General features: G+C 47.1%; 1 protein-coding gene across 2 annotated transcripts; it reads right to left on the bottom strand.

Moving 5' to 3' along the window:
- Positions 1-5256: 5256 nt before the first annotated feature.
- TRMT12 (tRNA methyltransferase 12 homolog) lies at positions 5257-11785 on the bottom strand. 2 transcript variants are annotated; one of them, XM_060249315.1, is made up of 7 exons: positions 11622-11785; positions 10501-10669; positions 9561-9759; positions 9318-9468; positions 8359-8468; positions 7338-7495; positions 5257-5865 (listed from the first exon to the last, which is right to left on the bottom strand). In XM_060249315.1, exons 1-7 carry the CDS (start codon positions 11693-11695, stop codon positions 5425-5427), a joined length of 1302 nt encoding a protein of 433 aa, XP_060105298.1. In that variant the 5' UTR covers positions 11696-11785; the 3' UTR covers positions 5257-5424. The 2 variants fall into 2 exon arrangements, with proteins under 2 accessions (XP_060105298.1, XP_060105297.1); XM_060249314.1 differs by having other exon boundaries at positions 8359-8495; positions 11622-11732.
- Between the last annotated feature and the right edge of the window lie 1098 nt (positions 11786-12883).

Raw genomic sequence — 12883 nt, 5'->3', positions numbered from 1 at the left:
GGGCCAGCCTTCCCCACCCCCCGTTTTCCCCCTGCTTGCAGTCCTCCCAGCCTGCACGCACAGCCAGCAACTGAGCTGCTCTTTGCTCGACTTGCCTGGTGCGGCTGCTGCTGGCATCATTACCAAGTTTGCCTCTCTCTGCTTCTCCCCCACAGTTTTGTCAAAGGGGCTTTTGAGAAAGGACCTGCAGGCTGCAGTGGGGGCTGCGGACAGCAGAGTGGGCACTCTGACTCAGAGATAATTTGCAAGGGGGCCCCTGAGATTTTGACTACCTAGGGCCTCCACAGGGTTTAATCCAGCACTGCTGAGGCAAGTAGTGAGGAATGGGCATGTGGGTGGATGGGTGGGCAGTCCAGTGGCAGGCAGGGGATGGGCCCCCAGGCTTACTGCAAAACCTGAGATTGGCCTTGCAGTGGAGAATAAAGACCCGGCAACTTTAATTTGCCTTTTCTGTTCAGATTTTCCTCAACAGTTATGTAGCTCTGGTGTCATGCTGTTGTCTTAATGGCCATTGGCCTCATTTTGTAATGACTACTTGAGGTTCTAAATCCATCGGTGCCTTGCCAGGATTGTCAGCTGCTGCTTTATTGTTATTGCGAACTGCTTTGGGAGCTTTCACAGCTGAAAAACAATATGCAAATGCTGTACATTTAAAAAGACATATAACATTGTGTCAAATTTGGCATCACAAGAGTAAAGCAAAGGTGGGCTGGCCCACTCCAAGGAGCGTACAGGTAGCATATTTGCACAGCATCACCTGCAAGGCAGGAGCTCCTCCCCACGAATACACAAAGAACCCAGCAAGAGATTATGCAGGTGGGGTCCAGGGTCGGAGGATAGCCTGAAAGCTGCCTTATAACCTTTTTGCCAAGGAGGACTTCCAAGTCTCCTCCTCTTCCTCCTCTGTCTCTTTGCTTGCTCTCCTGATCTTCCCCTTGGCAGCTGTTTCTTCTCGGGTCTGGGTTTGAGACAAGGCAAACACATCCTCTGAAACAGGGAGGCAGTGTCCAGAACAAACAGAATGTTGGCCAACCATGACTCACCTTCCATTTGCTCAGGGCTCTATCTCTGGGCAATGTTAACACAGAGGACAGGCCAAAAGTGCCACGGGGGAGCCGCCCAAACTGGGAGTTTGCAGCTCCCATTGTTCTCCTGCAGCGGGAGATTAGATTAAGGCAAAGGGCATCGTCTCTGCATCCCGGAGTGAACCAATGTCATGCAAGCCTCTTCTGCCCAACCAGGAAAAGGCCAACCGGAAAAGGAGCCCTTTCTGCAGATATCAGAAGGGAACAAGGGGCAGTGCAGAGCAGTGCAGCAATCAGCGTTGGCTCAGAGTTGGAAGACCCAGGTTCATATCCTAAACAGCGATACACTCTACAAGATGACTGTAGGGCAGGGTGTCATACTCATTTGTTGTAAGGCAGGGGTCCCCAACCACTAGGCCATGGACCAGTACCGGTCCGTGGCCTGCTAGCAACCAGGCCGTGAAATGAGGCAGAGCAGCCCTGGACTAAAGAGGCAGCACAGCCTTGCTCCAGAAGGACACAGCACAACAGAAGGGGCAGCACTGCTATGACCTTAGCCTACCCCTCATTTATAGACCTCCACCGATCAACTGATCAGCGGGGTCTTTAAATGGGAGAGGAAGGCAGAAACAGCCCCAGTCTCCCCACCACCACCACTATTTAAAGACCTCCACGGGGGACATGGATGTGGCATGGGCAGGGGGGGCAGCCTGGGGTGGCAAAAATCCCAGTGCTGCCCCCCTCCACCGGTCCATGGAAAAATTGACTTCCACAAAGCCTGTCCCTGGTGCCAAAAAGGTTGGGGGCCACTGTTATAAGGGATGGATCTGACATAAATGAGACCTCGTCAGGCCAGGCCATGGGTGTCATAAAACGTAACGTCAAGAGGCAGAGCTATAAACTTTATAAAGGACACAAGCACAATTTAAGATTTAAAAAAAAAAACCCTTAAAATAAAACATGCTTAAAAGATTAGCATTCTTCCAATATTTTGTTTATTTAAGTCTCGGATAACGGACACCTCTTGCTCTGAATTATTGCATGAAAATTGCAATAAGCTGCGTTGTGATCCACCCTGAGCCCACTTCAGTGGGGAGGGCAGGATAGAAACAGCAAAAATAATAAATGAAATCTGAAGACAATGTCTGCGCTGTAGCAATCTTTTTCATTTACTGACACTCATTACAGAAATCTCATGGTCAACGCTTTGAGCCTAAGACCCAGATGCAAACATGAAATGGCTGGGCTTTGCAATTTTTGCTCTGCTCTGTAGCTCCTGTGCGATTGAGCAAGCCTGGCAAAGCAAGCTGCAATGCAGAAAGAAGCAAAGAGAAGGAAGCAGACTTGCTTGCAGGCCTGATAGGAGCCTTCTGATCCGGCCCCCCGGCCACGTTTGCCACCTCTGCATCCACTATTCCTCAGGCTAACTTATGGCACAGGGCTGTGGCAAGGATGAAATGAAGAAGAGGCACATGAATGCTATCCTAAACTCCTTGAAGTTAGAGTGGGATAAAAATGAGAGAGAATTGCTGAATTCTCCTCAGCTCTCTCTATGCACTTTCTGCACATACAGGAATTTGCTTTTTTTACACTCCACAAGTTCAGTAAAGTTCTGGGAAGGCAGAGGAAGAGGCCTTCTCTGCTCAGCTGCCCAGAGCAATTCATCTTCATGCTATGGTAGACAGAGGCAAAATGGGAAAAAATCAAGTAGGTTGCACTCTTAATATACCTCTACACAAACAATTCAGGATGAAGGCGTGGACTTGTCTGGGAAAAGGAATGTGTTTCCCCCTGCTTTCCTCTGTCCTTTAATTCCTGCTTTGGGCCCGTATCTAACCAAACCAACAGCTGCACAGTTTTATCTATTGTGATTTTCTTACCCTTCTGGCAGTCGGCTCAGTTCCCTCCCTGTGCTGCATCCCAGTTGATCACCACAACCCCCGTGTGAGGCCAGTTAGGCCAAAACATGACAAGGCTTCATCGCTGAGGGGGAAACCTGAATCTGGGCCTCCTGGCTTCAACCACTATAACACAATGGATCCTCACCTATGGAAATGGCACCATGTGAAGGGCCAAGAAAGTTGTCCACACAGAATATTGAATCTGAGGCTCGATTCAAGTCAACTTTAATTTCATTGGAAAGGGACAGAGAAGCCATTAGGTGGGGTATTGATTTGAACATTACAAAATATTATAATTAATCCCTCGGGGCTTTTGACAGGGGATGTAAATCACAGGACACTTCTTTGCGTGAATTGACAGCCAGACTGCTGATCTGTCCTCGCTCATTAGTACTTTGCTTCCTCTCTCTCCTGCTGGGGTTGCCAACCTCCAGGGGGTATGAGCAACATCCTCTTTTCCTGTGAACTTCCCATTGTCGTAACCTCCAGGGGGTGGCTGGTGATCTTCCGGAGTTACAACTGATCTCCAGAGGGACATAATACAGTTCCCCTGGAGAAAATGGCTGCCGTGGTGGGTTGGCTGTATGGCATACTCCACTGAAGTCCCACCCCTTCCCAAACCCCACTCCCCAACTGCCAGGCATTCCAAACAGGAGCTGGCAACCCTCTGTACCTCCCATGTTCCCCAAAGCCTCTCAAAAGTCAAGAAAGGCCTGAGCCATTTCCATTCCTTGAGGCTCCTGGTACATTAAAAAAAAAATAAGAAATGCCAAAACAGTATTACAAAAATCCTGGTACATTTATTTTAAATGTTTCAGAGCGTGCACTACAGGCAGTGTGACTCAGTAATGGGACACACAAGCTTAAAACTGTATGATGAACATCATCTTCTTCAGTTCTGCCAGTGTATTTCTGCAACGGCATGTATAACATCAGTTGGAGAGAACATCAAAAGTCTAAATTTGAATGTGAAGCCTTCCTTTCCCCGCCCCCAGGATAGGTCCTGGGAAGGAACAGAATTCTTTCCTCCTTCCTCACAGTTCCTCCACCATCTACAGAAGAAGATGACCCGCAGATTTATACCCCACCCTTCTCTCTGAATCAGTCTCTAGAGTGGCTCACAATCTCCTTTATCTTCTTCCACCACAACAGACACCCTGTGAGGTAGGTGGGGTTGAGAGAGCTCTCGCAGAAGCTGCCCTTTCAAGGACAGATCTGCGAAAGCTATGGCTGACCCAGGGCCATTTCAGCAGCTGCAAGTGGAGGAGAGGGGAATCAAACCCAGTTCTCCCAGATAAGAGTCTACACATTTAACCACTACACCAAACTGGCTCCACTGCAGGAGACAGGCATGCTCATTCTTCTTCCACAAAGTTGCTATGGGTAGGGAGGAGAAAGGAGTTTAGCAGGGAAAGGCAATGTGACTTCACAGCAAATGGTCATCCAAGGATTCTAACAGGCCCACAGTCTGCAAGGTGCAATAGGAAGCTGAGAGCATCAGTGAGCTCACTGAGATGCACAAAATGCTGACGGCATGAAAAAGGTGCACTGAAGTGTTCTTTAGCTACGCTACACTAACACAGTTAGTGCTTTGGAATCAGCATTAAAAGAAACATCCTGGTAGAAAAAAGCAGCTTGACTATGAAGCCAATAACCAGAGAGGGAGCAAAAGACTTGCCCACTCTGAGGCTTTTGGAGCAGACGCCATACCATCATCTGCTGGGAATGATCTGGACTAGATTTCTTGCAAGGGACACAGGGTGTGTAAACACAGTCCCTTCTGTTTTTAGGACTATGGTTCACAGCAAGTGGAGCAGCCAACCTGGCCCTTTTTTCACCACGTTCACAAATTGAACAAGTTCAGTGACCTGCCCGATTTTTGAAAGACTAACAAGAAAATGGGGAAGGACACAAAATCTTTCCTCCATAGGACACAATTTAAAACAGAAAACCTCTCCCGCTGCTCAGAAGACACTTCTGATCACCTGCTTCTTGCTGGGTACAAGTGAACTGAATTCGTTTATCGACTTCCCGTTCCAGCTAGCAGGTTAGCATGCTCAGAAGGCCAAGACTACAACTCCCATCTTCCTCTGGCAGCTCCAAAGGCTGTAAAAGGTTGACCCTGTCCAAACTAAGCGTATGTGAAGTGCTGTCAAGTCATGGCCAACTTGCAGCAACACCTTAGGGTTTTCAAAGCAAGGGGCCATGGAGGCAGTTTCCCATTGCCTGCCTCTGCATAGCAACCCTGGACTTCCTTGGTGGTCTCCCACTGAAGCACTGACCAAGGTCAACCCTGCTTAGCTCCTCTGATCTGATGTGACTGGGCGAGACTAAGTCATCCAGATCAGAGCCAAACCATATCAGCTTTTTACTGACTTTGAGCTTGGCACAAAGTCCTGCTTGGGCACAGCTTCATTTCCACTGAGACTTTGTCCATTACCATGAAGAGAAGAGGACATTCTGGGGCTGCCCCATGCAGAAGAACCAGTTCCTGGGTGTTATGAGAGAGGGCGACAGTCCAGATCTAACACGATATGGTGCACATGGGGAGCATAGGATTTCACAAGCTCTATGTGCAGGATGTTTGTCCTCCACGGCTTCCCATTCAGCTTCTGAAGCAACGTCCTGATCTGGGTCCCCGTAGCTTCTGCCCACTTCTGCCACGCAGTCTGGGCTGTGGGGCACAGGGCCCTCCTACCAGTTCCTGATACCACATCCTTCCCCCCATGGATTCCTTTGTCCTCGTGCTTCTCGGTCGCCGGAAGCTGGTGATCCTGTCCTGGCTGAAGGGCCTTCCCAGGAAAGGATTCTACGTTCTGGTGGATGTGAAGGATCCCTCCAATGTCCTTTCGCAAGACCTTGCAGGCAACCGGCCAGCCTTCTTCTGACATTGGGATGAGTCCCAGATTCACTCTGTTGGCTACATCTCGCAGTTCCAGCTGCAGACAGGAGAAAAAAATGAGAGCAGACAGAGGGAAAAAAAGAACAGACCGAGGAGAAGCCTCAACATGCCGTTTGATCTAAACTTTCAGATCTGCGACACACCATTCATTTCAATCTTTTACCAAACGGAGGGGCCGCCTTACAATAGGTGTCAAACCATTTGTGGGCTCCAAATTACCAGCTAAAGACATCTGTACAGAATGCAGGAAAAGACAGCCCAGAACTGTCTTAAGGTTACAGCCCTATGCACACTTGCTAGGGAGTAAGCCCCACTAAACTAAGTGGAAATAACTCTTGAATAAACATGCACGGTATTGGGCTCACTCACTCACAGCAGTGGCTGCAGATATGACAAGGCCGGAATACCCACATTTCCCTTTCCAACCCCTTCACAGCTGTTCCCCCCTGGAACACAGAATCCTCCTTTCCTCATTTCTTCTCTAAGCTTCTCGAAAGAGATCATACCAAACTCCAGGGCTCCCTGAATTCTTTCAAGATTACTTTCTCTTACAAGATGTTCATCCACCCTTTTGGTAACCAAACCTTCACGAGAATTTGGGAACGGAGAGGTACAGATTCTGTGCCATTTTTTTAAAAGGGCTGGGGGCCAGGAGCAAAGGGAATGATCTCCTCTAGTTCCTAGGCAGGGGAAACAGTCAGCTGCACTAGCCAGCAATAAGCTGATAAAATACAATCCGAGAGAGGTCACTATAATGGATAATACAACAAAAAAATGCAAGCTAGTGATCAATTTACTAAGAAATATACAGAAACCAGTCCAAATGTCCAAAACATGTACATTCAAGTCCCAAAGTAGTGTGGTGACAAGCCAATCGATTAAGTACTTGTTTCTTTCCAGTCTTCATCAGACCTGGGACCAATATTGATTCAATTATATAGATTCTTTACATAATTTTTTTTTTAAAAAGGGGACGCAGAGCATCTCCAGAAGCAATTTCACATCGGCTATAGCTTAGTATGAGGCTTCTTGCGCCAAGAAACAATACTGGAAAGAAACAAGTACTTAATCAATTGGCTTGTCACCACACTACTTTGGGACTTGAATGTACATGTTTTGGACATCTGGACTGGTTTCTATATATTTCTTAGTAAATTGTTCACTAACTTGCATTTTTTGTTGTGTTAGCAATAAGCTGATGGCAGTCAGGATGAGAGGGCACCAAACCTGCCACCTGGGTCAACCATCTCAGGTCACCTCCTTACCAAGTAGCCCTTTTCCATCTCAGGAGCAAAAGGCTCCCACTGAATGGTTCCCATAGTTTGAAATTAAAAGTTTGGGAAGTGGGGGAAGAAATGATGATGCATAGCCAGGCAAGAAAGAAAGAGGAATGAGCACGCACTTTGCAGGAAGCTGCTTTGGGGGAAAGCCTCTTTGCCTTCTCAGTCTGGCCATTCAAACCACTTTCTCCTTCAAACTGTTTTCCCCCACCCCCACCCCGCCACTTACCTTCCTGTTGTCTCCCTGGTGAATGCGGCACCGATGCTGAACCCCATTCAGCTGGAGGTTCTGCTGCAGGGCTTCCACAGCATGGGGGTTCCACTCGCAAGCATGAACGAAAGCAGCGCCAGCATGAACCAAATAAGGCAGGGTGAAATAGCCAATCCCTGAGGACAAAGGAGGGGAAAGCGGCCGGCTGCAAGATCTGGGAGCAACCATTTAGCTTGCTCTGCAGTTTAACAGCATAAGGGAGGGGGTGGGAAAGAAGGTTGCTCACTAAGGCCAGAGAAACACATCAGGCTCGCACTAAAAGCTCTGAAGGAGAGAGGAAAAAATTCCCAGTCAGCAAAAAACACCCAGCATGTGTGGGAAACTAATTCTGCCCAGCACCGTCCCACAGTGCTTCCTGTCTGTGGAACCACACCAGCCCTGATATTTCTGCTTTGACATTTACCATGAGCTAAGAATGATGTGGTTTACAGCGCTGCTCATTATTCCTTTAAAGAACATAAGAACGTAAGAGAAGCCATGTTGGATCAGGCCAATGGCCCATCCAGTCCAACACTCTGTGTCACACAGTGGCCAAAAAAACCCAGGCGCCATCAGGAGGTCCATCATTGGGACCAGAACTCTAGAAGCCCCTCCCACGCACCAAGAATACAAAGCATCACTGCCCCAATTTTCTAAATCTTGCCTAAAACTTAAAAGCAGCACGTGTGGCTTCTACTCCCATTTTCTCACAACAACCCTGTTAAGTAGTTAGCCAGAGAGTGAGTCATTGGCCTATGATCACTCGGGCAGGTTCGTGATAGAATAAGGATTTGAATCTGGGTCTCTCTGATCCCAGTCACTCACTAAACCACACCAGCACTGAAAGAGGGGAGAGAGAAGAAGTAGGTGGGTGAAGACCCCATTCACGCTGCGACCCTACGGTGGCCAGAACCCAGCCCTCCAGATTCCTCAATTCCTTAGAAAGTGCTGGCAGTAAAGAAACAATTGCCCTTTTTTCACTGCACAGAGCGATACTCACCAGCATACAGATCCACTACTACTTCCCCAGCACAATGCAGAGATGCTATCCGCAGCTTCTCGGTGATGTTTCCAGGAGACAACATGCACAGCGTCACATCGAACCTATACCTGGGGATGCAACACAGATTCAGAGGCCTGAGAGAAACAAACTTTTCCCGAGGATAATCTAATGAAGTATGGCTTGGTTAAAAGGATCGTACCTCATTTTTGACCAGCCCTTCTTTAGATTCAGGGATTCGAAGCAATAAGTAGAATAATCAGAAATAATGAATAATGTTGAGTGTTCTTTGGAAAAGGGAGCAAAACCCCCTGAAAACTATTTTAATTGGATTATTGGTTGGATCCAACTGACTTTTATACTGGGAAAAATGGAAAAAGAGGGTTTCCACTCTAGCAACAAAAAAGACTATGCTAGGAATGATGGGATCTGCATAGACCCTGGTCTGCAATTTGAAGGGGTGAAAAAACAAATATGGGTCTACTGGCTCTATGAGAACTAAGGCTGTAATCCTAGTAAGGTATGTCTCACAGGAGGTATGTAATTGGGCCTCCCAAATTAACTGAAACGCAGTAGCAGAGGATTACCAGTTTTGATTCGAGTTGCAAAGGAGGGGTGCTAACTTTGGTCACTTTCTGGTGCAGTCTTCTCAATCAAAATCACACAAATACCCCCAGGTTGTTTTCCCACAGGGGAAAAGAGTAAAAGAATACAGGTGTCTGTATTCCACCCCACCCCCCCTAAGGCAAACAGCAGCTTGGGGAAGAAATGGTTTTGAGTGGGAAAACAGTAGAGAAAAATACTAAGCATAGACACGTTCTAATTACATTGGTAGTCCCTTGCATCTATATTTCAGGGATTTTAAAGATTAAGAATCAGAAAGTCCAACTGACTTCTTGCATAACATGCAACCCAGCCCCTATTTAAAGAAGAAAAGGGGGGTGAAATCTTGCACTGACCGGATTCCGTTGTCGACATGTTCAACCCAGCCATCTTCCCCCAACAACAAGGTGACTGTCGGGGATCGAAAGGAATCTGACTGAACGCAGCCGCGTCTTGCTAAACGTTTGGCACCCACAGCACCAGCAACCGTCTCCCAGAGCTCTTGTCCTGAAAGAGAGCCCAACCTGGGGTCTTCGAGAGCCACACAAGGCAGGAGGATGCCTTGAACAGCCCACCAAAGCACCACATTATCCATTTACCCATCTCTCCCCAAAGTGTCGCTCTGAAGCAGTCCTTGCTCAGCAGAACCAGGTCCCCGTGCCGCTGCCAGGATTTCGGCAGATCTTTTTCCAGTTCTTCAGACCACGCAGCTCCACAGCGCAATACCAGAGACTCCAGCTCTTCACGCAGTTTCTGGGTGGGTGAGCGGACCTGAGCTGATTTTGAGAGAATGGGATTCTGGGAAATAATTGCAAATGATTAGCTAGTGACCTCTCTCTGGCTCTTTCCAGTTCACTCTCAATGCCCTCCATTTTCAGATCTCATCCAACAATTAGCAGGAAGACAGAAAGACTATTCATCTCGGCCTGTTACTCAAGCCATACTTTTACAGGCAAGGGGGTTTGACTTCCCCTATACAAGTTGCTGGACCTCCTATCTCACATTCTAAGACCACAAAGCATTCCATTAAGCACTGATTCAAGACAGGTCAGTCCCTTTATGGCATCAGAGCAACGAAGCCAATAGTATCAAGCAAGGCAATGCAAGCAGAGAGAAAGAGGAAGAAGAGGAAGAATACTGCAAATTTATACCCTGCCCTTCTCTCTGAATCAGAGACTCAGAGTGGCTTACAATCTCCTATATCTTCTCCCCCCCGACAACAGACACTCTGTGAGGTGGGTGGGGCTGAGAGGGCTCTCACAGCGGCTGCCCTTTCAAGGACAACTCCTCCGATAGCTATGGCTGACCCAAGGCCATTCCAGCAGCTGCAAGTGGAGGAGTAGGGAACCAAACCCAGTTCTCCCAGATAAGAGTCCACGCACTTAACCACTATACCAAACTGCAAAGTAAAAATGAGAAAGGAAGAGGAGCAGGCAAGGGGGAAGATGTGCCCAAAATCCTTGTTTGTTATGCTGCTAAATTCCCTGCTAGTTATTGAAAAAAATGCTTGCCTCCTTTCCAACAAGATAAACAATTTACCTGGATCCAAATCAAAGCACAGGTCCTCCCAGGTGGGATACTCTCCTTCAAGTGCTGCAGGTGATGCTCCTGGAGGCTTTGGCCTAGCACAGGCAGTGCCACGGCGCCATCCGGAAGCTTCTGCACACGGAAACGGCTATCTATGACTCCCTCTCTTTCTAAATATTTCCTGCAAAAGCCAATAAATCTATGAGGGGTCAAAGAACAGAAAACTAACACCACTACTGCAGAGGGGGGAGGGATGCAGTGGGAACCTTAATCAGCTCTAGAAAAATCATAATTAAGCCAAGTCTGCAGTACAGCGCCCCAGCCCAGTTCAACTGACAGCGGGTGAAAGTTATGACTTGGAAGCCAAATGGAAAATGGCAGAACAAGGCAAGTCCAATGAGCCTGGGTGCTGGGGGAACCTATCAAATTGGGAAACTGGGAAGGATAGAAAGAGGCTTACTTCAACAAGGAAGACATCAGGCTGCAGGCCAAATGTTAGCCCAGGGGTGGCCAAACCTGCTTAACCTAGGAGCCGCATAGAAAAAACACCAGATGTTTGAAAGCTGCAAAAAAGGGAGGAAGAAATGGAAAGAAGGCAACTTTAACTTTAAATGCATTCTCCAAGCCATCAGTTGGCTTGACTTGGAGAAATGATTCAAAGAGAGAAATGCCTTCTCCAAGACGGCCGACAGGACACTGGGGTCTTCGAGAGCCACACAATATGTGTGAAAGAACCACGTGCGGCTCCCAAGCTGCAGTATGGCCACCCCTGTGTTAGCCTCTAGTGACCCTAATCACTCCGAATCAGTCCTACTCCTAGCCATACAATCTCATCCCACTGCCAACACAGACTAATCTTGGACTCTGTTTCTTAGTCACATTTTTTAAAAAAAGGTAGTTCCCTGTGTAAGTACCAGTCCTTTCCGACTCTGGGGTGACGTTGCTTTCACAACGTTTTCACGGCAGCCTTTTTACGAGGTGGTTTGCCATTGCCTTTCCCAGTCATCTACACTTTCCCCCCAGCAAGCTGGGTACTCATTTTACTGACCTCGGAAGGATGGACTCAATTTCATACAGACAGAAGATGGTCTTTCCATAGAATGTACATTTTGTTCCATTTCCTGTGCTCTTACCTGAATAGCTGAGTAAACTGTGGTTCAGTAACGAGAGCAGCAGTTCCATGAGAGTTCAAATCTTCTGCCTCCATCTTGTCAGAAATCAGGAGGGAGGGGAACAGTTTGCTTGAATCAGAAGTTTCATATGTGGGCTGGCATTCCCATCTCAAAATGTTTTTTCCACCCAGCTGAAAAGAAAACCCAACATTTTTTTTAAACCACTTTTAGCCATTTTATTAAATATAAAATGATGCCCATAATAATTATAAAGAAAAACCAGAATGTCACATTAAAAACAATCCTGGTTGCCTACATCAATGATTTGTAAAATAGAACAATTTTCTGAACAGATATTCACTTACAGACTGTGAAGGCTGAAGCACAGGAACAAAAAGACAAGATATATTTGTGAAGAGGTACATGAACAAGATAATTTGGGCCAAGCCTGTTAATCTCCCTACAACACCTCCCTCCCATTTGAATAGGATGTTTCTGTTCAGGTTCATTTAGTGCTTATCATTTCTTTTAATTATGCTGTAATGCTTTTGAGCTGTGGTGCTGGAGAAGAATCTTGAGAGTCCCTTGGACTGCAAGAAGATCAAGTCAGTCAGTTCTAAGGGAAATCAACCCAGACTGTTCACTGGAAGGTCAGATGCTGAAGCTCAAATACTTTGGCCACCAAATGAGAAGGCAGCACTCCCTGGAGAAGATCCTGATGCTAGGAAAGACAGAATGCAAAAGAAGAAGGGGACAGCAAAAGATGAGCTGGCTGGACAGCATTACTGATGTAACAAAACACGAATTTGAGCAGACATCAGAGGATGGTGGAAGACAGGAGGGCCTGGTGTGACTTTGTCCATGGGGTCGCCAAGAGTCAGACTCGACTGTGCAACTGAACAACAACAATAACAACAATGTTATGACTTAAAACAGTCTTTAAAAGTCTATTGTTATCCTCTTCTGGGAAAACACCCCCCCACAACATTTCTAAAATTAACCCTTCTCTTCCAAGGTTGTCAACATTAGGAAATGTTCATAACAGGAGTTGTCAGTCCAGTTGTATAGTAATGTTAGTTTGTCACCACAAAAAACAAACAGCACAATCACAGGCAAGTCTATGCAGAAGCTAGTCCTATTACAATCAATCCTGTACATGCTCCCAGGGGTACATACAGGGTCACTACCAGAGAATTTGGAGGCACCTTAAAGACTAATTTCTTAGGGCAGGTATGGATTTGAGCTCTCTCCAGCAGATGCATGAAAAGAAGCTAGCAGATTAT

This window comes from Heteronotia binoei, chromosome 11, assembly GCF_032191835.1.
Source record: "Heteronotia binoei isolate CCM8104 ecotype False Entrance Well chromosome 11, APGP_CSIRO_Hbin_v1, whole genome shotgun sequence".
In the NCBI taxonomy this organism is placed as follows: Eukaryota; Metazoa; Chordata; class Lepidosauria; order Squamata; family Gekkonidae; genus Heteronotia; species Heteronotia binoei.
This window is presented reverse-complemented; position numbering and strand designations above follow the sequence as displayed.